Source organism: Cervus canadensis, chromosome 15, assembly GCF_019320065.1.
Source record: "Cervus canadensis isolate Bull #8, Minnesota chromosome 15, ASM1932006v1, whole genome shotgun sequence".
Lineage (NCBI taxonomy): Eukaryota > Metazoa > Chordata > Mammalia > Artiodactyla > Cervidae > Cervus > Cervus canadensis.
This window is the reverse complement of record NC_057400.1, coordinates 57,070,525-57,097,543: the sequence shown is the minus strand read 5'-3', so window position 1 is coordinate 57,097,543 and position 27,019 is coordinate 57,070,525. Positions and strand designations below refer to the sequence as shown.

At 39.8% G+C, this 27,019-nt stretch overlaps 1 protein-coding gene across 6 annotated transcripts in view; it reads left to right on the top strand.

Moving 5' to 3' along the window:
* CCDC141 (coiled-coil domain containing 141) overlaps window positions 1–27,019 on the top strand; it is a 241,259-nt gene that overhangs the window by 67,281 nt on the left and 146,959 nt on the right. For all 6 annotated transcript variants that reach the window (XM_043488049.1, XM_043488048.1, XM_043488047.1 and 3 more), the window contains 3 exons: window positions 8,552–8,743; window positions 12,392–12,500; window positions 25,158–25,411. In XM_043488049.1, the coding sequence (XP_043343984.1) occupies window positions 8,552–8,743; window positions 12,392–12,500; window positions 25,158–25,411 (555 nt within the window). The remainder of the gene's footprint in view (window positions 1–8,551; window positions 8,744–12,391; window positions 12,501–25,157; window positions 25,412–27,019) is intronic.

Below are 27,019 nucleotides of genomic sequence, written 5' to 3'. Positions count from 1 at the left end.
CTTGCTGCTTTTAATATTTGTTCTTTGTGTTTGATCTTTGTTAATTTGATTAATATGTGTCTTGGGGTGTTTCGCCTTGGGTTTATCCTGTTTGGGACTCTCTGGGTTTCTTGGACTTGGGTGGCTATTTCCTTCCCCATTTTAGGGAAGTTTTCAGCTATTATCACCTCGAGTATTTTCTCATGGCCTTTCTTTTTGTCTTCTTCTTCTGGGACTCCTATTATTCGAATGTTGGGGCATTTCATATTGTCCCAGAGGTCCCTGAGGTTGTCCTCATTTCTTTTGATTCTTTTTTCTTTTTTCCTCTCTGCTTCATTTATTTCCACCATTTTATCTTCTACCTCACTTATCCTATCTTCTGTCTCCATTATTCTACTCATGGTTCCCTCCAGAGTGTTTTTTATCTCATTGATTGCATTATTCATTATTAATTGACTCTTTTTTATTTCTTTTAGGTCTTTATTAAACATTTCTTGCATCTTCTCAATCTTTGTCTCCAGGCTATTTATCTGTAACTCCATTTTGTTTTCAAGATTTTGGATCATTTTTATTATCATTATTCTAAATTCTTTTTCAGGTAGATTCCCTATCTCCTCCTCTTTTGTTTGACTTGGTGGGCATTTTTCATGTTCCTTTACCTGTTGGGTATTTCTCTGCCTTTTCATCTTGTTTAGATTGCTGTGTCTGGAGTGGGCTTTCTGTATTCTGGAGGTCTGTGGTTCCTTTTTATTGTGGAGGTTTTACCCAGTGGGTGGGGTTGGCCGTTTGGCTTGTCAAGGTTTCCTGGTTAGGGAAGCTTGCGTCGGTGTTCTGGTGCATGGAACTAGATTTCTTCTCTCTGGAGTGCAATGGAGTGCCCAGTAATGAGTTTGAGTTGGGTCTATGTGTTAGGTGTGACTTTGGGCAGCCTGTATGTTGACGCTCAGGGCTATATTCTTGCGTTGCTGGTAAATTTGCGTGGTGTGTCATGTTCTGAAACTTATTGGGTGGTGGTTGTTTTCAGTGTAGGTATGGAGGCTTTTGGACGGTCTCTTATTACTTAATGTTCCATGTAGTCAGGAGTTTTCTGGTGTTCTCAGGTTTGGGGCTTAAGTCTCCTGCCTCTGAATTTCAGTTTTATTCTTCCAGTAGTCTCAAGACTTCTCCAACTATACAGCACTGATAATAAAACTTCTAGGTTAATGGTGAAAACATTCTCCCCCATGAGGGACACCCAGAGAGGTTCACAGAGTTACATGAAAAAGAGAAGAGGGAGGAGGGAGATAGAGATGAGCAGGAGGAGAAAAAGGGGGACTCAAGAGGAGAGAGACAGATCTACGCAGTTGTCTGTTCCCAGAGTGTTCTCTGTAGCCCAGACACCCACAAAGATTCACAGAATTGGATTGGGAAGAGAAGGGGAAAGGAGGAAATAGAGGTGTTCTGAGGTAGAAAACGGAGAGTCAAAAGTTGGGAGAGAGTAATCAACACGCTCCTGAATAAAATTGGGAACTGAATATTGGATTCTTAAATGTCCAAAATTTATATCACATACTGAAAAACAAAGATTAAAAATCTAGAGTAGAGGTTAGACTCTTAAAAATACAATATTAAAAACAAAAACAAAAACACAAAAAATTTTAGAAATATATATGAAGTTTGGTTTAAAAATAGGGCTTCTTTTTTTTTTTTGGCAAGGTTATAGTGAAATGAAAATGAAAATTAAGGAGTAGTAGAGGAGTAATAGAGGACTTTAAAAGGAAATAAGAGAAAAAGAAAAAAAAAGAAAAAAGAAAACAAATTTTTTCCTAATTAAAAAAATCATAAAAATCTATGAAAATGAAAGTTAAGGAGTAATGGGGGAGTAATAGGGAATTTTAAAAGAAAATAAAAGAGAAAAAAGAAAAAAGAAAAAAAAATTTTTTTAATTAATAAAATAAAAAAAGTAAAAATATATGTAGGAATTTCTCTGGAGCTGTTGCGGTCAGTGTGGGTTCGGTTCAGTTTCAGATGGCTCCTCATTCCAGCTTACACTTCTCGATATCTATAGGCCCCTTCTGGTGTAGTCGGTGTTTTCTAGAGGGATTTTAATCTGTTGCACTGGTCCCTTCTGAAGCGGTTCCCTTTGTTTATTTGGCTTCTGTTTGCCGGTCTCTTCAGTGCCTAATTTCTGCCCTTACACAGGCGGGCGGAGGTGGTCTGTTGTTCAGGTTGCTAGTTCCGTCGCGCTGCGGGGAGGGAGGGGCGCTGCTTTCCAGCTCAGGCAGCCGGGAGCTTGATGGGCGCACTCTCCCCGGGTGCGGCGCACCTTCTCTCCTCCACGTCCCCAGCCCCAGTCCCCACCCGCGCCAGTCGGATGCCAGTCGGGTGCGAGCACCCTGTGTCTCACCGCGACCCTCCCGGCGGATGTCGACCATCCAGAATCGCAGGAGGTCTTTGATTAGAAACTGGAGGCCTGTTTGCAGTGCGGTAGGGGATGCGGTCCTTGGGGCCGAGCCTGCCCCTTTCCCCTCCCCCCTGCCTCCTGCCTCCCGCGGGGCTGGGCCGGTCCATAGCCGGCTAGCTCCTCTGGACTTGCTCGGTACCTTTGTTCTGTGAACGGCCAGCAGTCTGTTCGGGCCGGTTAATTTTCTCTCTCTCTTTTGCTGACCCACAGTTTAAGTTGGTAACTCACAAAAACTCCCTCCAATTGCCCTCAGGGCACTCAGGCCGGGTCCTTACCCTAAGCAATGCCGCCCGCTCCTCTCCATTCAGCCCCCCCTTGCTGGTGGCGGATGTGGGAGTCTGGGGTACTTTTCTGCTGGGAGTTGCTTTTAGGCACGTAATCTGTGGGTTTTATTTATTTTTCCCCTCCCAGTTAGGTTGTCCTCCGAGATTCAAAAACTTCCCCCAGAACCGCCAGTGTGAGGGTTTCCTGGTGTTTGGAAACTTCTTCTATTAAGACTCCCTTCCTGGGATGGATCTCCGTCCCTAGCTCTTTTGTCTCTCTTTTTATCTTTTATATTTTGTCCTACCTCCTTTCGAAGACAATGGGCTGCTCTTCTGGGCGCCTGATGACCTCAGCTAGCGATCAGAAGTTGTTTTGTGAAGTTTGCTCTGCGTTCAATTGTTCTTTTGATGAATTTGTAGGGGAGAAAGTGGTCTCCCTGTCCTATTCCTCCGCCATCTTGGCTCCTCCCAAGTTATTCCATTTTAATGGTAAATATATAAAATGGAAAAAACATGGACAATATAAAATTAGCCACCCTTGTCATATGAGGAGGAAACTAAGAAAGTACACACATTTGATCTAACTGTCCTGGCAATTTAGACAATCATATGTGTGGTTAGCCTAAATACCAAAGAGAGTCGAGTGGGCAAGTGTTCAATGGATGTCTCTGAAGAGTTAGTTCATTGGCACCTTCAACCCACTCTACCTGAGGGAAGTTTTGAATTAAGTATGAAATTGTCCAGCTGTTTGTTGCATTATGAGTTTTATTGTCTGTCTTTATTAAGTATGAGGGAACCTTGAATGTTTAACGCATAACAAATAATTTTACATTTTTGAATCTACCTGGCTATGCCAGGGTAACAAGCAACCCCAATGTTTATTTGCAGCACTATTTACAATAGTCAAGAATTGAAATCAGCCTAAGTGTGCAACAACATATGAGTGGATAAAGAAGATGTTGTGTATATTTACAATGGAATATTACTCACCCACAGAAGAGAATGAAATGTAGCCATTTGCAACAACATGCCTCTTTCTTTCTTTGTCCTGGGACCCCTGTAATGCAAATGTTTATAATCTCAATTTGTCCCAGAGCTTTCGTAAACTATCATTGTTGTTCTGATTTCCACTATTTTGTCTTTCAGATTGTGTATGTGTTCTTCTGCATCATCTAATCTGTAGTTTATTCCCTCCAGTATATTATTTCAGTTATTGTATTCTTTAGCTTTTTTTTATGTCAGTTTTATATTTATTGGTTCTTTTTTATATTTTTTGGCTTTGTTGAAATTCTTATTGTGTTCCTCCATTCTTCTTCTGAGTTTGGTGTGTGACTTTATGACTGTTGCTTTGGACTATTTGGGCTTCTCCAGTGGCTCAGACATTAAAGGATCTGCCTGCCAGTGGAGGAGACATGGAGACGTGGGTTCTATCCCTGAGTTGGGAAGATCCCCTGGAGAAGGCAATGGCAACTCACTCCAGTATTCTTGCCTGGAGAATTCCATGGATTGAGGAGTCTGGCAGGTTACAGTCCCTGGGGTCACAAGGAGTCAGACATGACTGAGCAACTAACAGTTTCACTTTGTACTTTTTATCAGGCAATTGTTAGGTTGGTGCAAAAGTAATTGCAGTTTTACATTGTTGAACTTTGCCCTTTGATACTGGAATACATTCTTAAATGTGGTTATGTTATACATCATTTTAAATGCTCATTTCTCCCTTTGTTTTTTTTTTTTTTTTTTTTTTTTTTTGCTGATGACTTATTACTTGCTGTTTATTTTAGACTATAGAAATGATATTAGACAAAAAGCAAATTTGAGTGATTTTTTATTCAAGTTCAAAATGGGTTGTAAAGCAGAGACACCTCTCGCAACATCAACAATGCATTTGATGCAGGAACTGATAATGAACATACAGTGTGGTGGTGATTTAAGAAGTTTTGCAAAGGAGACAATAGCCTTGAAGATGAGAAGTGCAGTGGCTGGCCATCAGAAAGTGACAGTGACGAATTAAGAGCAATCATTGAAGCTGATCCTCTTAGAACTACATGAGAAGTTGCTGAAGATCTCAGTGTTGACCATTTTGTGCTAATTCAGCATTTGAAGCAAATTGGAAAGTTGAAAAAGCTTGGTAAGTAGTTGCCTCATGAGCTGATCGAAAATAAAAAAATTTGTTTTGGAGTGTCTTTTCTTATTCTACACAACAACAAAGCATTTTTTGATCGGATTGTGATGTGCATTGAAAAGTGAATTTTATGTGACAACCTGCGATGTCCAGCTCCGGATGGACGGAGAAGAAGCTCCAAAGCACTTCCTAAAACCAGGCTTACACCGAAAAAGACCTGCTGTTCAGCTTGGTGGTCTGCTGACAGCATGATTCACTACAGCTTTCCTGCAAAACCTGTTACATCTGAGAAATATGCCCAGCAAATCTATGAGATGCACTGAGAAACGCAATGCCTGCGGCTAGTGTTGGTCAACAGAAAGGGCCCAATTCTTCTGTGCATCACACAACCAAAGCTTCAAAAGTTGAACGATTTGGGCTACAAAGTTGTGCCTCATCCGCCATATTCACCTGACCTCTTGTCTACCAGCTACCACTTCTTCAAGCATCTCAACAACTTTTTGCAGGGAAAATGCTTCCACAATCAGCAGGAGGCAGAAAATGCTTTCCAAGAGTTCATCGAATCCTGAAGCATGGATATTTACGCTACAGGAGTAAACAAACTTATTTCTCATCAGCAACAATGTGTTGATTGTAATGGTTCCTATTTTGATTAGTAAAGATGTGTTTGAGGCTAGTTAAAATGATTTAAAATTCATGGTCTGGAACCACAATTACTTGTGTATCAACTTAATACTTATCTCCATTTCATTAGGTTTTTTTTCATCAGGGTAAAACCATGGGTTTTATCTTGTTCTTTCATTTGGAACGAACTCCTCTTTTTTCTTTGGTTTTCTGTGTTTGTTTCTATGGGTTAGACAAAGCAGTTACTTCTCTCAATCTTGAAGGTATGATCTTGAGTGGGAGCATCAGTTCAGTTCAGTCACTCAGTCATGTCTAACTCTTTGTGAGCCCATGGACTGCAGCACGCCAGGCCTCCCTGTCCTTCACCAATTCCCGGAGCTTGTTCAAACCCATGTCCATCAAGTCGGTGATGCCATCTGATCATCTAATCCTCTGTTGTCCTCTTCTCTTCCCACCTTCAATCTTTCCCAGCATCAGGGTCTCTTCCACTAAGTCAGTTCTTCTCATCAGGTGGCCAAAGTATTGGAGCTTCAACTTCAGCATCAGTCCGTCCAATGAATATTCAGAACTGATTTCCTTTGGGATTGACTGGTTTGATCTCCTTGTAGTCCAAGGAACTCTCATGAAGTCTTCTCCAACACCACAGTTCCAAAGCATCAATTCTTTGGCACTCAGCTTTCTTCATGGCCCAACTCTCACATCCATACATAACTACTGGAAAAACCATAGCTTTGAATAGATGGACCTTTGTTGGCAAAGTAATGTCTCTGCTTTTTAATATGCTGTCTAGATTGGTCATAGCTTTTCTTCATCTTCTATGTGTTAATAGACTGCATGTGCTGGACAACTTTGGCAGGCTGGCTAGAGCAACAGGCACTTTTCAAACTTTTGCCTCTGCACTGAGACTCAAGTGAGTAAGTTAGTGTACAAGCCTCTTAAGAGTCTCAGTTTAGTATAGTGCTCTAGCTCTACATGAGCCCTGCTGGTTTTTAAAGTCAGTTAAGTGAGCCTTGTCCTACCAGTGCTGGTACCAAAGGCTGAGGTGCCCAACATGGGGCTCAAACCCCTTGCTCCTTAGGACGTTCGAATTTGTGGTATCCCTTCCCACTTGTGGGTCCCTGCGCTGGTGGTATGTATACTGACTACATTACACCTCTGCCACTTCTCTCCATCTTGATGTAGTTTTCAAAATTTTCCTTAATTTTGGGAGAGCCATTATACTAGTCTTCAGATATTTCTCAGAATGTGTTGTTCTATATGTAGTTGTAGTGTTGGTTTGTCTGTGGGAGGACATGAGCTCAGGATCTTCCCACTCTGCCATCTTGATCCCACCTGTCAGATGTTTTTGTATTTCATTTGGGTTTTCAATGACTCAACCTTTAAAAAAATCGATTCTTATATTTATCTCTCATTTGTTAATTTCTGATTTTATATTGAATAAGTTAATCCCCTTTAATTTTTGTCTTAATTTATGAGTCTTTTTCTATATTTTAGACTTGAATGTTTAATGTATTTTTTTTTTCAAAAATGAAGTTGTCTAATGCTATGAATTTCATCTAAGCATAAAATATCTGTGTATCTTAAGTTTTAAACATAGTAGCCTCATTGTTATTTTTTTCTTCTAAGTAACCTGTATTTATAGTTTTTTCTTTATTTGATCTAGGAATTTTTCTTTAAAGTGTTTTCTTAAAATTTCTAAGAGATTTCTTTTATCATCTGGTCTTTTGTTGTTTATTTCTACTTGTATTGCATTTTGGTCTGACTGGGTGTAGGTGGCACCAGTGGTGAAGAACCCACCTGCCAGTGCAGGAGAGTTAAAAAACGTGGATCCAATCCCTGGGTCAAGAATACCCCCTGGAGAAGGTCAGGGCCACCCACTCTGGTATTCTTGCCTGGAGAATCCCAGAGACAGAGGAGCCTGGCGGGCTACAGTTCATAGGGTGTCAGAGAGTTGGACATGACTGAGGTGACTTAGCATGCACGCACATACCTACTTTAAATATTTTAATGTCATAAATATAAACATCGTGAGTGCCTTATTTCCCCTGCGAATTGTGTAATTTATCAATATAAAGCACTGTTTTTTAATCACAATGATTTTTTTTTAAATTTCTAATTTGTCTGAGATTAACATTGCTAATTCTCCTTTATTTTTGTCTCTGCTAGTATATCTCATCTCTTTAAGATTTTATATCTTTTTAGTTGAGGGATGACTCCAGCAAATATAAATTAGTCGAATTTTTTCCCCTTAATCTGATACTGTTTGCCTTTTAATCGAAAAAATTAACTCATTCATGTTTTGAGTGTTAACTGATATTTGATTATATTCCTATCATTTTGTTTTGTGTGTCATAATAAATGTATTCTTATTTACTTCATTTTCTTTGTTGTATTTTGCATCATCACATGTTTAGTTTCCTTTTATGTTGACATTTCAGAATCTATTCATGTTATTGTTAATGTACTATATTTTAAAATTGTGCCTTGATTTTGGTGCCAATATCAAGAATAGAGTAGTATCTGTGGGATCCTCCTCCTGTCCCCAAATGAGACAATTATGAAAGCACATGTTGCCCTTCATCTTCCACATTTTGTTCAAGCAGTATGCAGTGTTGGTTACAGATATTCTAAGTTTTACATTATGACTGTTCACTTTCAAGAACTTACTCTTAACATTTACATTAAGCTTCACAAGCTTGTTAACAGTAACAACTATTTCGAATAAAAAGTTTTACTGGGTTCATTTCTCACAATTTTTTTTCATGATTACTCCTTTCTAGAAGTGTTTCAATTAGTTCTCTTTTTATGTAATGTGAAGTTGGCATAGTATTCTGTACCCCTGTGTATGTAATCATGCTTTTTTTTTTTTTTATAAATCTCTATGGTGTTTCAACAACATTCAAATGTGGATGACTTTAGCCTGGCCATGCTCCCCAGTTTACCACAGTCTCAACTGCTGTCTCCTGGATGCTTTACTTCCTGCCTGCACAACAATTTGTGTTTATAAATTCTCTTCTAGACCTTCCTAAACGACATATAATTTCAAAAATCTAGGTGTTTAAAATATGATCCCAAGTTCTTACATGGAGTGACACTCTGCCTTTTTTTTCCTGGCCGTAGGCTTTGGAAGATCGAGTCTGGGAACTCCTGCAAGAAGCAGACAGGACTGCTGAAGAGAACAATGATCAGAGGCCGGTCTATGACGCCATGGCCGAAACTCTGGGCGAAGCATGGGCAGCCCTGGTCTCCATGCTTGAGAGAAGGAGGGAGCTTCTCAGATTGACCTCGGAATTTTTTGAAAATGCCTTGGAGGTTTGTTAAAAAGAGTTTCCCTTCTCCACTTCAGAGTAAATGGATGACACTCCTAAAAATCCTTTCTTTCTGAATAGACATTGAGATCAGATTTTTTTTTTAAACAGCAGAATAACCAAGTTATATACATTTAAACTTTGATTGTCAAAATAAAAGTTTTAGTATTTTGAATGTCTACCTTCAAACAAAAGATAAGTGCGATTAATTAAAATTGGCAAATATTAAGCAAAAATGGGAATTTTTACCCATAAGCCATTTTGATATATTTCTCTCTTTAGATTATAATGATAGAATTACTAAATCAAACAATTACCTCTGATTATAGGATTACTAGGAAATGCTGTTCTAACATGTTCCTGTTAACTAACAGTTGGAGGACGCAGTTTCTTCTGCTTCTTATGATAAGGCAACTGCAGAATAATAGTCCATAGAATGTTTGACTTGTCAGCATAGCATGTGATAGAGTACACTCTCTAAGGCATGTAGTTGAATTTCTGTAGTTTGAGCTCGTTGAAATATATGGAAGGAAAAAGTCCTGGACCTAAGAAGGTCATGATTTTTCTTGAATTCTGCAGTTTTTTGAAGAACCCAATTTCAAAATGTGAGACTCAAACAACAGTCTCAAAGGAGGTGTTCTATTTAGTGTAAGGTAGTTACTGGAAATGTCACTTCTAACTTCTGTCAGGTGGCAGTTCATTCATTTTGATGTGAGGGCACTGCTTCATTATGACAAAGCCCTAGCTTTGAAAAATATGATATTTCCAAACTGAAAATTCAGGACTTAAATCCAAAATAATGAAAGAAAAAAGATTAGTAAAAGAACACTAAAATTGAGGTAGGCAATCTCATGTATCATGAACCCGTTTAAAAGTTAAACGGAGGAGCAAAAACCTTATTGTAACTTTCAAGGTTTGTTTTTCACAGTTTGAACAATGAAGTCCAACGCACAGATTATTTCGGGAAAAAGTCCCATGGACAATTTTCTTTCCTGAAAAGAAATAAACCAGGTGAAATACACCTACAGGGGTCAGATTATAGCTACATCTGATTCATTTTGTCTTAGTAGGTGAGGTATAAGTATTAACTGCCCTTGAAATTCAGGTTGCCTGAGCACAGGAAGTTATCTTTTTTCAAACATGAAGTCTAATATTTGTTTCTCACTGTGTAGGAGCATTAATACTAGCTGATTTTCTATATGATGAGAAATGACTTCCATATATTACATAAAATAAAAGGAATTATACTTCCTAAGTCAACCCATAATTCAGCCCAGTACTCTGATTCCTAGTGAAAAAATGAAGTTTCTTATATTATCCTCCTTCCAATTTTGTGAACCATTTCATACTTAGCTGATGGAAAACTCCTACATGATTTTCCCTGCCCCTTGTATAAGCAAAACTAAGAATAGGGTCTTTGAAAAGTGTCCCCCTGTTGCCACTTCCATCCTATACTGACTGTAAAAAGAAGAAAAGTAGGGAAAAGAAAATATCCCTGAGATAAAGGTTAATATTAGAACATTAGGGAAGATTTTCTGAGTAAAGCACTGTTTCTTTATTGGGTTGTCTTTTTAAAAAGTATGTCAAACAACAAGTTGAAATATAGATATAAGTTACATGGCGGCTCCAAAATTTCTTGTAATGATCTATAGGAAAAGCCAAATCACCCCTCAGGGTTTTGTTTTTCCTTTGAAATTTCTCTTCAAAGAATATCCTTATAATGAACTGTTAGAAATAGAATGATTTAGAGATGTAAACAATGTATAGATAGGATCCCCTTAGTGAACTATGTGCATGCAGTTCTTTAGAAATGCAAAATGACTTGTTACTGCGTGGTTGATGGTTAGTACAAGATGACTTCAGACTCACAGGCTTAACTATCATATAGGTTATTCTCTTCTAAAACACTGTTCTTCAGTTTAGGAACACTGTCCCCAGTTGACAGTGGATGTCTATCTGCTGGTTCTAACAGGATGGTGAAAGCCTTCTCTGTATTTCAGAAGAGGGTGTGCTTAGCAATTGCTCTCTCATCTTTCCATGCCGTTTATAACTGGATTTTATATTGCTGTAATAATCAAACACGGTAGATCTTTAAATTGTCACATAAAAATATTAGATATCACGAAATCCAAAGATGAGAGTTTGGATAAAACTTGAAAAAGATGACAGGCACTGTGATAGACTTTTGTGTCTTTCTCACTGATACTTCTCTTTTATGAGTTTATTCTATACATCATCCAAAAGTGAATGTATTGATTTGAATGCTCTCATAAATGGTGATAGTTTCCTTTGAACTTTTATGCTGAAGTGAAAGAGTTATTTGTCTACTACTGTGGATATACTATGGGCTTCCCAGGTGAGGCAGTGGTACAAGAATCCACCTGCCAATGCAGGAGATGCAAGAGACGTGGGTTCCATTCCTGGGTCAGGAAGATTCCCTGGAGGAGGAAATGGCAACCCACTCCAGTATTCTTGCCTGGGAAATCCCACGGACAGAGGAGCCTCATGGGCTATAGTCCATGGGGTCCCAAAGAGTCAGACACAACAGAGCTACTGAGTGCGCGCGCGCACGCACACACACACACACACACACACACACACACACACACACACACTGTACTAGCATTACCGAGTATGTTTTACTCTTTTCTAAAATTTGCTCATTCCCCTGAGAATCTTGACATCACTTTGATTATCTCCCTTTCATACTACCTCTATGGAGAAATACAGAAAGAGAGGCTGGTCATGTTCCTTACCATTTAAGGTGTCAAATAGCCGATCCCTTTTTTTTCCTTGAAGTAGAGGAGACATTTTCCACTTTTCTTTTTTACTGCATCTAATTTCATTTTTATTTGAATAAAGGTACATAAAATTATTGATAAAAAATTCAAACAAAATTACAAATTATAGATTTAAAAGCTAAATGCTTGCCATTCCACATCTGTCTCTAATCCTATTCCTTCTCACAAATATAACCCTTTGGTATGTTTCTGTTTGGACCACTTTCTGTACAAATATATGTATTTTGCTTTGCATAAGAAATATGATTAGACATAATTTCTCAGCCCTAAAATCAAGTGTAGAGATGGGATTAGGCTATGTTCTGAGACTTACATTTTTTAATTCTACATCTAATTATTGAGAAAAAAAATCAACTATGTGTTTCAACCTCTTTAAGTGGATTTTTAAGTTAAATTTACTAATAACTATGTAGGTTACTGGCTACACAAACTTTTGTAGGTTTCTTTTAACAAACATTGTGGTTGTTCTTTGAGAAACTGCTTTAGAATGTTGACAGCAGCTGTATTTGTTACATGGGACACAATAATTTTACTTGAAAATTTCAATAGACATTAGAACTGTAACCAGATGGGTTTATTTCAGCATACACATGTATTTCCAGGTATGAAAGAAATGCAAAGCAGACAGAGGAAAGTTCTTATCTTGGCACTTTGCAAATTGACTACATGGGCACACAAACCTCATACAAACATGTGAGCCAGCACATGCTCACACAAACACACACATCATCCCAGAAACACATACACAATCGGCTAGGCCAATAATTCATGGAAAACATTTACATATAACTAAATGTGGCACTTCGGTTTTTATCTTTTCAAATGTGTTTCCCTTGTTATTTCTGTTGTAGTTTGCCATTAAAATAGACCAAGCAGAAGAGTTCCTCCAGAACACTCAGGAGTTTGAGAGTGCCGAGTCCTTGAAGTCACTCCTTCAACTTCATGAACATCATACCAAAGGCAAGAACTACCTGTCTTCCTCACATAAGCTTTTTTTCCCTTAATATTTATTTATTTGTTTTGGGTGCACCGAGTCTTAACTGCGGCCTGTGGGATTTTTGATCTTTGTTGCAGCATGCAGGATCTTTAGTTGTGGCATGTGAACTCGGTTGTGACATGTGGGGTAGAGTTCCCTTGCCAGGAATGGAACATGGGCCCCCTGCATTGGGAGCGCTGAGTCTTAGCCACTGGACCATCAGGGAAGTCCTTTCACATAAGCTTTTAAAAGTTCTCAGGATACTAACATGAGAATGCTCATGCATGAGAGCATATTTTTAATTTATCTGCTTATGAATACCTCAACTTGTTCCAAGTAAGGGTAAATAAAGCTTTATTTTTGGTCATCTTCTACAAGAAAGAACTAGTTGTAAATGATGCTAAAGGATGGTAGAAGAGCCTCTGGGAAGTTCAGTTATTCAGTCTGCTGGATCTTAGTTCCTGAGGAGGCGCCAATGCCACCCTGCTCATCCCTGTATCCTCAGCATCTAGTGAGGTGCCAGCCCTGGGTGGAGCTTCATGAAATCTTTCCAGGTTAAATAAATGGTTGAATTCAGTGACTGTTCCTTCTAAGAGTCAGTAAATGAAGATCACCTTTTTAATAACAGCTCTTGATAAGGAAATTTCCTTTCACTATGGTGGTTAAAAGAAATAGTGAACTTTTTCCAGATGAAAGTCTAAGAAAACACTCTATAAAATTATTTTCAACTCCCCCTGAAACAACTATAAAGACAGCCTAGTTGTTAACCAACAGTTTGTGTGTTAGACCTTTCCCACCAGAATTTGGACTGGGCCAGCACTGTAGTAAGGAAGGAATTTGTGGAAGAATAGCTGTTTACTGTAATCTTTTACTGTGAAAGCAGATTAGATAATAGATAGGAACAATCACTTCTTTTCTTCCTAATGGATTCTTTTCTAATTATTACTGCCAAGTAGATCTGAGTACAAGTGGATAGCTTCCTGAACTCATTTGTCTCATTGTAACCGAATGGATAGAGGTGGCAGGCTGCAGTCCATGGGGCTGCAAAAGAGTCAGACACAACTTAGCGACTAAACAGCAATAGCAACTCCCCTTTTAGCTTCATAAACCTGATCATGCTGGATAGTGACAGAAGGTGTTTTTAAAACCACAAATAAATTTTGTATTTTTAACACCCTCCAAAGGAGCCTTATCAATGTATGGCAAAAACCACTACAGTATTGTAAAGTAATTAGCCTTTAACTAATATAAATAAATGGAAAAAAAAAGATCATTATTTTTCTAAAACTCAAAGATTAAAGGACTCAATCTTTCCTGTGTAAACTTTTTGAGATCCAACCACATATATGCATATAGTTCCAACAGTTATTGTTCTATAGGACCTGTCACTAACGGGGGTTATAAATAGCATCAAAAGTATCAGTGTTAGAGCAGTGGCGTGCCCATTTTTATATAGCAGCAGTCTAGCTGAGCCTAAATTGGGTAAACAGAATCACCCAAAATTCCTCTTAGGCTGGAAAGTGAATTGAGTATTGGCCACTGAGATGGGTTCTGTGGCCTCAATTCAATCTTCATCCCACCAACGTGACCATAATGCAGCAATTGTACCTCTGAAAACGTGACACTGATGGATGCTCTTGGTGAAGAGGTTTGGTACTAAGGCCATCACGTGACAGCATTTTCCAGAGGGACTGGAGGGGGAGGGGCTGTGGTGAAAGTGGAGGGACTTTTCCATAAGCATCTGGGATGAAGCTGGAAGAGGAAGTGCCCTTGTTAGTGCCACTAATGCCGTTGTTAGTGTTAGCTCTTTGAATTACTAGGATCTGTGGCTCAGTGAGCCATTTGTCACAGGGCACAAGCTGCTGTGTTTGGAGGGCTTAGGCTGCAAGGCGTTGGCCTCCAGCTGATGGTGGGACGGATGCCCTGCCTTCCAGGGGAGTCCACCAGACCTCCTCTTACTCTGGAAAAATGGGTAACAGTGCTAGCCAAAGATAAGAATCATACTTTACTTTTGTGATGACAAAATAGTCTTCCATTCTGGGGGCATGTTTATCATGACATTTTTGTGTTCCTCTGTGTAACACTTGAAGCACTAAGATTGTAGGAGGCTCTCGTCAGGATATCTGGCTCCCACTTCATATCCCCAAGGTAGCTTCAAGGGCTTTGTTTTCATAAAATGGGAGTTGGTGAAGTTTATTAATCAACTAATTCAGTGGGATATAATTAAGATTAGCTGATTTGAAATGCATATTCAAGAGCAAAACTCTCATTTTCAGTTAAGGACATTGTATCTTCTTAGTTCATTTAGGATGCAGTAACAAAATACCATGGATTAGGCAGCTTATCAACAGCAGAATTTTATTCCTCACAGTTCTGGAGGCTGGATGTCTGAGATCAGGGTGATGGTATGGTTGAGTAAGGGCCTTCTTCTGGGTTACAGACTCCTCATTGTGTCCTCACATGGCATAAGGGGTTGGGGAGCTCCATGAGATCTCTTTTATAAGGACACTAATCCCATTCATGAGAGCATCATCCTCAGGACCTATTCACCTCCCAAAAGTCCCATTTCCTAATATTATCACATTGAGCATTAGGATTTCAGTATATGAATTTTAGGAAGGACGCACATTCAGATCACATCAATATCTATTACCTTTAAATTTAGGAAAATAAATTACAGCTAGACTGTAATGTATAATTATAATATTATAATATAATAAATAAATACTAAATTATAACAGGACTTCCCTGGTAGCTCAGTGGTAAGGAATCCTCCTGAAAATGTCGGAGGTCCAAGCTCTATCCCTGGATTGGGAAGATCCCCTGGAGAAGGAAATGGCAGCCCACTCTAGTATTCTTGCCTGGGTAATCCCATGGACAGAGGAGCCTGATGGGCTACTGTCCAAGGGGTGGCAAAAGAGTCAGACATGACTTGCAACCAAATAAGAACATAATTATAGTTAGGAATTATCATAAGATTCTGAGATGTTGATTAATGAGTAGCACAAAATGTAACTATTAGGAACAATAGTTAAATATGACTGGAAAAACTACAATCAAACCTACCTCTAATATTCACTGTATTTAAATTTACTTCAAAACCTATACTTTTTTCTTATTCAGCAATGCCAAGGATGTGTTGCATGTTGGAGACTTATTTTGTAACATTTCAGACATTAGAACCAGGATGAATGCATGGAAGATTTTACCCTCTGGAAAATTACAGAATAAGTTCATTCCCTACACTATGTGACAGTCTTTGAAATAGTTGAAGACTAAATGTCCTATGTAATCTTTCATTTGGGTGAAACATGCCTAGTTAGTTTAAGTCTTTCAACAAATAATTTCCAGATGGCTTACCAGTCTGGTTGCTCTCAACTCAACAACACATAATTAAGCCAATATTTTCTGAACCCATGCCAGGTGAGAAACCCAGAGGCCTGTGTATTGAAGAGTGCCTGGCCTTTGTCATCAGGGAGCCTACAGGTTAATGGGGGGTGCATACATTTATTGGTGAATTTTGTTTCCTATGAGTTCTTCTGATTTACCACCCAGCATATTGTGTAGTAATAATTTTTTATTTCCCTATTTGTCTACATTACCAGATTATATGATTCTGGAGGAGTGGAATGAGTACATCTCAGAATCTCCAGGGTTTAGAATAAGATCCAACTCAAAGTATGTTTATTGAGTATTATTTGTATATAATCCCAATTTAAGACTCAGGAGCATGATGTAAAAGTGAGCAATAACTGTTGGTAAGAATGTAAATTGATACAGCCACTATGAAGAACAGCATGGAAATTCCTTAAAACACTAGGACTAGAACTACCATGTGGCCCAACAATCCCACTGCTGGGTGTATACCCTGAGAAAATCATAATTGAAAGAAGATGCATGGACCCGTGTTCATGGCATCACCTTTTACAATAGCTAGGACATGAAAGCAACCTAGAGGTCCACTGACAGATGAATGGATAAAGAAATTGCGCTACACATATACAATGGGATATTATCCAGCTATAAAAAAGAACACATTTGAATCAGTCCTAATGAACCAGATGAAACTAGAGCCTATTATACAGAGTGAAATAAGCCAGAAAGAGAAAGACAAACATTACCTTTACATTGAAGAGCTTACTATGATACTGTAAGTGGTTACACACACACACACACACAGAGAAAGTATGGGCAGGTGGCAGGGTTTCCACATATTCCTTATGCTTTGATACCTTTCATTAACCAGCTCTTGGACACAAAATGTCAAAATGTGACCCTGATGCTTTTTAAAAAGGAGAAAGACAAATATTAATGCATATGTATGGAATCTAGAAAGATGGTACTGATGAACCCATTTGCAGGCAGCACTGGAGATACAGACATAGAGAACAGACTTGTGGACACAGTGGGGAACAGAGAGGGTGGGATGAAATGAGAGAGTAGCATGGAAACGTACATTACCATATGTTAAATACATAGCAAGTGGGAATATGCTATGTGACCCAGGGAACTTAACCCGTGCTCTGTGACAATCTAGAGGGCAGGGATGGGATGGGAGGTGAAAGAGGGGTTCAGGAGGGAGGGGACGTATGTATACCTTGGCTGATTCATGTTGGTGTATGATAGAAACCACAATATTGTAAAGCAATTATCCTCCAGTAATAAAAGAATTTTTAAAAAATGAGCAATAAAGTACTACAGGGACATTAAGAAGGAGAAAACTTTTTCTAAGCTCTCAAGAATCACAATTCCACCCTCCAGTTTTCCAATGGCCTTTTTATAATGGACATAATGCCTAAAAAGCTTCCTTACAGGAACAATCATATTATGACTTCCTTTATCTTAAATTTCTACATATATTTTAAATGTCTGAGATATAGGTACTTTGTGGTCTATTATACTATTCAGTATTTTCTCTACATTTGTATAATTTAAAAATATTCATTGAATAAATTTAAGAAACACTATCACATTGTGTAACATTTGGAATATTTAAAAATACATTTGAAAGAAATATCACCCATGTAGTCAATGTCAAAATGTGATGTTGATGCTTTTTAAAAATTGCTCATTTGAATTTTAACAAGCTTTAAATTCAATTTAACTTGTGTATACCCCTCATTGATCCATCTTGACTTTGTTATTTATATTTCATAATTAGGTATTTTAGTATAATAATTACTTTAATATTGCTTTTTTAGATATAGTGCCAATTAACCAAAACAAACAAAAATTTATTCAATATCTAGAAGGCTCACATCACAGGGTATTGTGTGGTAAGTAGGGTTTGTATACACAGAAAAACACAGTCTTTAAGTGCACTATAGAGATTTTATTTTTTGAAGGTCATGATATATCTAGACAGTTTACCCTTGAGGAAAATACATCACTTTGTGTGATCAAATGTTAGAATAAATAACTAGGAATACATAGTTCAGTTCAGTTCAGTCACTCAGTTGTATCTGACTCTTTGCAACCCCATGGACTGCAGCACGCCAGGCCTCCCTGTCCATCACCAACTCCTGGAGTCTACCCAAACTCGTGTCCGTTGAGTCAGTGATGCCAGCCAACCATCTCATCCTCTGTCGTCCCCTTCTCCTCCTGCCCTCAACCTTTCTCAGCATCAGGGTCTTTTCAAATGAGTCAGCTCTTCACATCAGGCGGCCAAAGTATTGGAGTTTCAGCTTCAACATCAGTCCTTCCAATGAACACCCAGGACTGATCTCCTTCAGGATGGACTGGTTGGATCTCCTTGCTGTCCAAGGGACTCTCTCAAGAGTCTTCTCCAACACCACAGCTCAAAAGCATCAATTCTTCGGCGCTCAGCTTTCTTTATAGTCAACTCTCACATCCATACATGACCACTGGAAAAACCATAGCCTTGACTAGACGGACCTTTGTTGGCAAAGTAATGTCTCTGCTTTTTAATATGCTGTCTAGGTTGGTCATAACTTTCCTTCCAAGGAGCAAGCGTCTTTTAATTTCATGGCTGCAATCACCATCTGCAGTGATTTTGGGGCCAAAAAAATAAAGTCAGCCAAGTTTCCATTGTTTCCCCATCTATTTGCCATGAAGTGATGAAACCGGATGCCATGATCTTAGTTTTCTGAATGTTGAGCTTTAAGCCAACTTTTTCACTCTCCTCTTTCACTTTCATCAAGAGGCTCTTTAGTTCTTCACTTCCTGCCAAAGGGTAGTGTAATCTGCAAATCTGAGGTTATTGATATTTCTCCCGGCAATCTTGATTCCAGCTTGTGCTTCATCCAGCCCAGCGTCTCTCATGATGTACTCTGCATATAAGATAAATAAGCAGGGTGACAATATACAGCCTTGGCATATTCCTTTCCCTATTTGGAACCAGTTTGTTGTTCCATGTCCAGTTCTAACTTTTGCTTCCTGACCTGCATACAGATTTCTCAAGAGGCAGGTCAGGTAGTCTGGTAATCCCATCTCTTTCAGAATCTTCCACAGTTTATTGGGATCCATATAGCCGAAGGCTTTGGCATAGTCAATAAAGCAGAAATAGATGTTTTTCTGGAACTCTCTTGCTTTTTCGATGATCCAGCGGATGTTGGCAATTTGATTTCTGGTTCCTCTGCCTTTTCTAAAACCAGCTTAAACATCTGGAAGTTCACGGTTCACATATTGTTGAAGCCTGACTTGGAGAATTTTGAGCATTACTTTGCTAGCATGTGAGATGAGTGCAATTGTGCAGTAGTTTGAGCATTCTTTGGCATTGTATTTCTTAGCGATTGGAATGAAAACTGACCTTTTCCAGTCCTGTGGCCACTGCTAAGTTTTCCAAATTTCCTGGCATATTTGAGTGCAGCACTTTCACAACATCATCTTTTAGGATTTGAAATAGCTCAACTGGAATTCCATCACCTCCACTATCTTTGTTTGTAGTGATGCTTCCTAAGGCCCACTTGACTTCACATTCCAGGTTGTCTAGCCCTAGGTGAGTGATCACACCATCATGGTTATCTGATGAAGATAATCATGAAGATATTTTTTTGTACAGTTCTTCTGTGTATTCTTGCTACTCTTCTTAATATCTTCTGTTTCTGTTAGGTCCATACCATTTCTGTCCTTTATCGAACCCATCTTTGCATGAAGTGTTTCCTTGGTATCTCTAATTTTCTTGAAGAGATCTCTAGTCTTTCCCATTCTATTGTTTTCCTCTATTTCTTTGCATTGATCACTGAGTAAGGCTTTCTTATCTCTCCTTGCTATTCTTTGGAACTCTGCATTCAAATGGGTATATCTTTCCTTTTCTCCTTTGCTTTTCACGTCTCTTCTTTTCACAGCTATTTGTAAGGCCTCCTCAGACAGCCATTTTACTTTCGAATTTCTTTTTCTTGGGGATGGTCTTGTTCCCTGTCTCCTGTACAATGTCACAAACTTCTGTCAATAGTTCTTCAGGCACTCTGTCTATCAGATCTAGTTCCTTAAATATATTTCTCATTTCCACTGTATAATCATAAGGGATTGGATTTAGGTCATACCTGAATGGTCTAGTGTTTTCCCCCACTTTCTTCAATTTAAGTCTGAATTTGCCAATAAGGAGTTCATGATCTGAACCACAGTCAGCTCCTGGTCTTGTTTTTGCTGACTGTATACAGCTTCTCCATCTTTGGCTGCAAAGAAAATAATCAATCTGATTTCAGTGTTGGCCATCTGGTGATGTCCATGTGTAGAGTCATCTCTTGTGTTGTTGGAAGAGGGTGTTTGCTATGACCAGTGAGTTCTCTTGGAAAAACTCTATTAGCCTTTGCCCTGCTTCATTCTGTACTCCAAGGCAAAATCTGCCTGTTACTCCAGGTGTTTCTTGACTTCCTACTTTTGCATTCCAGTCCCCTATAATGAAAAGGACATCTTTTTTGGATGTTAGTTCTAAAAGGTCTTGTAGGCCTTCATAGAACTGTTCAACTTCAGCTTCTTCAGCATTACTGGTCAGGGCATAGACTTGGATTACCGTGATATTGAATGGTTTGCCTTGGAAATGAACAGAGATCATTCTGTCATTTTTGAGATTGCATCCAAGTACTGCCTTTCGGACTCTTTTGTTGACTATGGTGGCTACTCCATTTCTTTTAAGGGATTCCTGCCCACAGTAGTAGACACAATGGTCATCTCAGTTAAATTCACCCATTCCAGTCCATTTTAGTTCGCTGATTCCTAGAGTGTTGACATTCACTCTTGCCATCTCCTGTTTGACCACTTCCAATTTTCCTTGATTCATGGACCTAACATTCCAGGTTCCTATGCAATATTGCTCTTTACAGCATTGGACCTTGCTTCCATCACCAGTCATATCCGCAACTGTGTGTTGTTTTTGCTTTGGCTCTGTCCCTTCATTCTTTTGAAGTTATTTCTCCACTGATCTCCAGTAGCATATTGGGCACCTACTGACCTGGTGAGTTCATCTTCAGTGTCCTATCTTTTTGCCTTTTCATACTGTCTGTGGGGTTCTCAAGGCAAGAATACTGAAGTGGTTTGCCATTCCCTTCTCCAGTGGACCACATTTTGTCAGAACTCTCCGCATAAACTTTTAAAAAATGTTAAGGTGTAAGAAACTGACAGAGGAAGAACCAAAGGAACTGACAGAGAAAACATAGAGAACAATTTATCCACTTCAGGGGCCTCAGTGGTAGAAGGTGACAGACTGACCATGGTCTAGGTGCATTTTGCAAGTTGACCTGGGCTCAGGAGGCTCCATGCCTGCGGTACCATGGTCGTGGTTATACTGTTTTGGCAGAAATTGAAACAGAAAACCAGAAAAAGATGCAAATGAAAATTGTGGGTAGTTATGTGTATTTTGTGGTGATTAGAACAGGTTGGCCTGACCTACTGTCAGTCTACAATACCCTGAGCCTGGAAAGCTCTGCTTCCCTCTCTTATTTGAAAAGTCTGGTAGGTAAGAGCTAGTTAATGGAAGGAAGAAAAGCATATGGCATGTGTGCAAACCCCACACCTGCCTGTACTTCCTGGATGTGTGTAACTGTTCACAGTATCATTCACACTCCTCAGTGTAAAGGAAATATGCGTACCTATACATAGAGAATCAGATGTACTATTGATTACATTAAGACTCTACAAATCAAAACTCTTCAGTTTGATAGGCAAGGACTTCTATAACCTGTTTCCACCTCATTTTTGAGTTCTTCCTTTCCCTTCTGCATAACAATTTTTTCTAGACAGATATGTTTTTTTTTCTTTTCTGTCCCTGCTTCTCCCATTTTTTCATGTTTGCTTCCACTTCTCCATGTGAGAGATATACTTTAGTTTTAATCCGCTCCTTGAGATTTCTTCTTCTACGTGGTTTATCTTATTCCTCGTCCTGCTTCAAGAATATGGTTGTTTTTGTTGTTTGTTACTTTGTGTTATTAGTTCTCAGTCACATTGCCCAGTGTACCTAACCCCGCCTTTCTTGCTCTGAGCAGATAACATTGTCTAATACTTTATTGGACAAATCTAGGTCATGTAGCATAAACTGTTTCAAATCCTTTCCTTTTAATCTCAGAATACATCAGTTTCTCTTTAGCTCTCAAAAAAAGGTGTCAGTGAAGAGTCAGTTGGCCCAACCACCACAGTCATTGCTGCGTCGTTAACGGCCAGATGCTAGAATGCTAAAGTAGAGAGCCACAGTGCAGTGAGAAGAACCCAGAGCTACTGACTAGAATATGTGGCTTCATTGGCACCCCACTCCAGTACTCTTGCCTGGAAAAATCCCAGGGACAGAGGAGCCTGGTAGGCTGCAGTCCCTGGGGTCGCTGCAAGTCAGACACGACTGAGCGGCTTCTCTTTCACTTTTCACTTTCATGCATTGGAGAAGGAAATGGCAACCCACTCCAGTGTTCTTGCCTGGAGAATCCCAGGGACAGGGGAGCCTGATGGGCTGCTGTCTAAGGGATCACACAGAGTCGGACACGACTACAGCGACTCAGCAGCAGCAGCAGCAGTCCATTTCTGGGTTTCCCAAATGACACTTGGGTAAAGAATTTGCCTGCCAATGCAGCAGACAAAGAGACCCAGTTTGATCCGCAGGTCAGGAAGATTCCCTGGAGTAGGAAATGACAATCCACTCCAGTATTCTTGCCTGGAGAATCCCAGGGACAGAGGAGCCTGGTGGGCTACAGTCCGTGGGGTTGCACAGAGGCGACACGACTGAAGTGACTTCGCACGCACAGTCCCTCTCTGATAGTGTTACATACTTACTCTCTGGGTACCCTTCACTGTTCTCCCATCTGAAAATAAAAGGCCATGTCTTCAACTCTGCTGATGGTTTATCCTTATTTTTCTTCTAGCCACAAATGTTTCAAAGATTGTCCTTTCTTTTTGACTTCACTTCATCATTATTTCCCACTTCTCAACCTGGTAACGTGGCTTTTGTTTCTATTACTTACCCATCTCAAAACCCCAAGTCTTCCCAACATCTCTTTTTTATCTCTCTGAAGGACTGCTGATCTCTGGCATCTTTAGTTTTCATAATTCTTCCCCCTTTTTAATACGTTTGATTTCAGTGACTTCTCTGGTGGCTCAGACGGTAAAAGCATCTGCCTACAATGCGGGAGACCCAGGTTCAGTCCCTGGGTCAGTAAGATCTCCTGGAGAAGGAAATGACAACCCACTCCAGTACTCTTGCCTGGAAAATCCCATAGACGGAGGAGCCTGGTAGGCTATAGTCCATGGGGTTGCAAAGAGTTGAACACAACTGAGCGACGTCACTTTCAGGCAAGCTTTCTACAAAAATTATTGAACATCTCCCTGTGCCAGTCACTACTCTAGTGCTAAGGATACAGTCATGACCCCTGTCCTCATATTGCATTGGAGCCTTGTGACAAAAACAGACATTAGTCAACTAACCTGACATATAAATATAGAACTCTAGCTGTGATAAGAGCTGTGAACAAGAGGAACATTGTGTTATGGGAACACTGAATAGGAAGATGTGTTCTAGTCTGATTTCTCCTTTGAGAAATTGAGCATTGACTAAGACTTGAAGTATGCATAGAGTAAACGTAAAGAAGTAAGGGATGAGGAGAATGGTGTACCTGGCCAAGAATGTAGTGAAAACTCCTGGGGCAACAGGGAGTCAACTGTGTGTGAGGTTAGGAAGATATGGATGAAGATAAAGAGATTGAGACCATCTGAAAGGAAGATAGGGACCAGACCGTGCCAGAACTGAAATCATGTTAAGGGGTCTGTCCTTAATTCAAAGACAATGGGAAGCCATTGGGATGGGGTGTGTGTGTGTGTGTGTGTGTGTGTGTGAGAGAGAGAGAGAGAGAGAGAGAGAGAGAGAGACATACTGTGCTTAGAAGCAATCTTTCTGGCTAATATATGGATTGAAGAGGAGATGCAACTAAGAGATGACTACACAAATTCAGGGAACAGATGATACTTTCTGTTGTGGATATGGGCTTCCCAGGTGGCACAGTGTTAAAGAATCTGCCTCCTAAGGCAGGAAACACAGGATCTTCCTCCCTGGGTCAGGAAGATCCCCTGGAGGAGGAAATGGCAACCCACTCCAGTGTTCTTGCCTGGAGAATCCTATGGACAGAGGAGCCTGGCAGGCTACAGTCGATGGGGTCGCAAAGAGTCAGACTCGACTGAGCACATGTACACACAAGTTCAGGGAACAGATGATGCTTTCTGTATTGGGGATAGAGAAAAATAGACAGATGCGGGAGATAGAAAGTGAAATTGACAGGCCTCAATAGAGATGAAATTAGGGTGAGGGATATGTCATGCTTGTCTGCTGGGTTTCTGACTGTGGAGAGTGGATAGTTTCCCAGTTGCTCTTCCAGTTGATCCCAAAGTGAGGTTGCTCTTGCAATGCTACTCTCAGCTCCCTCTTCTACACTCTCTCCCTCGGTGGCCCTTTAATTTTCAGGCTTAAGCTCCCATTTCGACAAGATGTTGCCCAAACCCAAAATGCTATTTACTCCAGAGGGCACAAGTTGGTGGCCCATTTGCCGGAGAGCCATGTTCTGTTTATCCTTCAGTATTCTTTTCAATTTAAAAATACAAATTATAAAACATTTAAAAATCAGAAACTTTTACAAAAAAATCCATATTTATAACTCTCTAACATTTGGAAACCCCATCAACTCTGAACCCATATTCTCTCATGTCCACAGTTGGATTGGCACTAGTGAAATTGATACTGTGAGTCTAAGCACGTATTTTCCACTTTGCCATAGTCTCTGGCATCTGGGCACCTGGCCAGCACAGCCATTGAGCTCTTGTTTGGTCACTGAAGGCACTGGCTTTGAAACCTCAGATTTAGTCCAATCACCTCAGGATGTAGAGTGTGCCAAGGAGAGGAGGCGCTTTAACCAGCATCATACCACTAAAAACGAACTCAACCAGTGCTCAAATCTCAGAGTCTTTCCACTCCCTGTACTGATTTATGCTAATGCTGAAAACTTCAGCCTCCTACCACCTGGCAGTTGGCATCATAGCAATTGTTAGGCTGAGATATCTGACCAGTTCAATCAGAGACATTTTATGTTTACGTATTTGAATCCCTTATTTTTAATAGAGGTTTACATATATTTTAAATGATATGAAAAGTCCAACTATTACTATATAAGAGCTTGCTCATATCACTGTTGTTTGTTTGTTTGTTTCTCTAGAACTCTTAGAACGATCTCTAGCCCTTTTAAACAAAAGTCAACAACTCACTGACTTCATAGAAAAAATCAAGTGTGATGGACCTAATGTAAATGCTGAGATGATTCAGGGAGCTCAAAACAGCTGCCTGAAGATCGACAGTCTTCTTGAACTTCTCCAAGACAGGAGGCGGCAACTAGACAAGTACCTGAAGCAACAGCAGCAGGAACTGAGTCAGGTTCTGCGGATGTGTCAGTGGGACCAACAGGAAAGTCAGGTAACCTCAAGGGGCACTGATGGCATCCTGACCTTGGCTAGTGAAATTGGCTTGTTATGTGGATGATCACTGTCATGGTCAAATCCTTTGGTCTTTGGTCCAAAGTACCATGTTGCTTTCCCAAGCAAGTAATATAAAAACAAAGATTTTATTTCTTTTCATTGTAATCCTCATTTTTTTAAATGGGAGGATATCCACTAGCAGTTTTGAAAATGACTAGGTCCTATTGTTGGATTTGCTTTCTTGTTTCCATCCAGGTCACTACTTTTAGATACATTTTTTTGAAATTGGGAAATGTTCATTGTGATTTTCTTGAATGTTGGAGATGTGCAATGGTGCTGAATTGTACTAGATTGTTGCTAATGCCAGTGAAAGTCTATCAGCCTAAAATAGAGATAATGTTCTTAGAGGAGCAGTCCGATACCAAGGAAGAAATATAACCTTGGCCTATGGTTGGATGCTCAGTGGTTAGAGGGGTTTGGAGTGGGAGGTTGATGAGCACAGGCTTGTCAGAGCTCATTACCCAGACTATCGGCCCAGCGCTGGTCATTTGTCACTGTGTTTGCTGTACGTTCCTTGTGTCCCAATCACTTGAGAGTAAGAGTGGATAGAACATTTTGCAAAACCCCAGGTCAAATAGGTTGGATATTTATTGCTATGTTTATAACTGCCCCAGTCCCATGCTTTAACCCATACAGATTAAGTGGAAGGAATTTTTAGGGAGAAATGATGTGGAAGTAGGTATCCTGGTCTAGATGCATAAGAAAGATGCATACTTTATATTATTGCTCCAGTCTAAACTGGAGAGATTGACATAACAAATATGAGTCCAGGAGAGCTGGTTCTTTCAAGCTGGAAAAATGAGGATTTAAATGACAACCTTTCAGGTAATACTTACTGAGTACCCACTGTTTGCGGTACTGCTGTGCTTAGTCGTTCAGTCATGTCTGACTCTTTGCAACCCCATGGACTGTAGTCTGCCAGGCGCACCTACTGTATACCGGGTCCTACTATAAGTACTGGGGATACACAACATACAAGATAAAGTCTTTTTCCTCTAGTGATTTTCCTTCAATACATTTCCTGAGGAATTTCCCTTCTAATCCTAAGCATTTTCTAATGCTTATCTGTCAATAACCTCAGCACTACTGACAGTTGATGCTAGGTAATTCCTTTGGGAGGCTGTCCTGGGCACTCTAGTGTGGTGAGCAACATTCCTGGCCTTCTATCTATCAGATGCCAGTAGAATATACTCTAATTGTAACAACCAAAAAGGTCTCCAGACATTGCTAAATGTCCCCTGGGGGGCAAAATTACCCCCAGATGAGAACCATGGTTCTAGTGCTTTTTGTTGTTATTGTTCAGTTGCTAAGTCATGTCTGACTCTTTGTGACCCCGTGGACTGTAGCCCTCCAGGCCCCTCTGTCCATGAGATTTGCCTTCTAGAATACTGAAGTGGGTGGCCATTTCCCCTTCCAGGGGTACAATAATAAACAAATGAACAATGACAAGTGCTATAAAGAAGATTAACTAGGGCAGTGAATTTTGCCTTTTGTTGATCTACTTTTAATCAGAGAAGGAATCATAGAAGGCCTCTCTGAGGAGGTG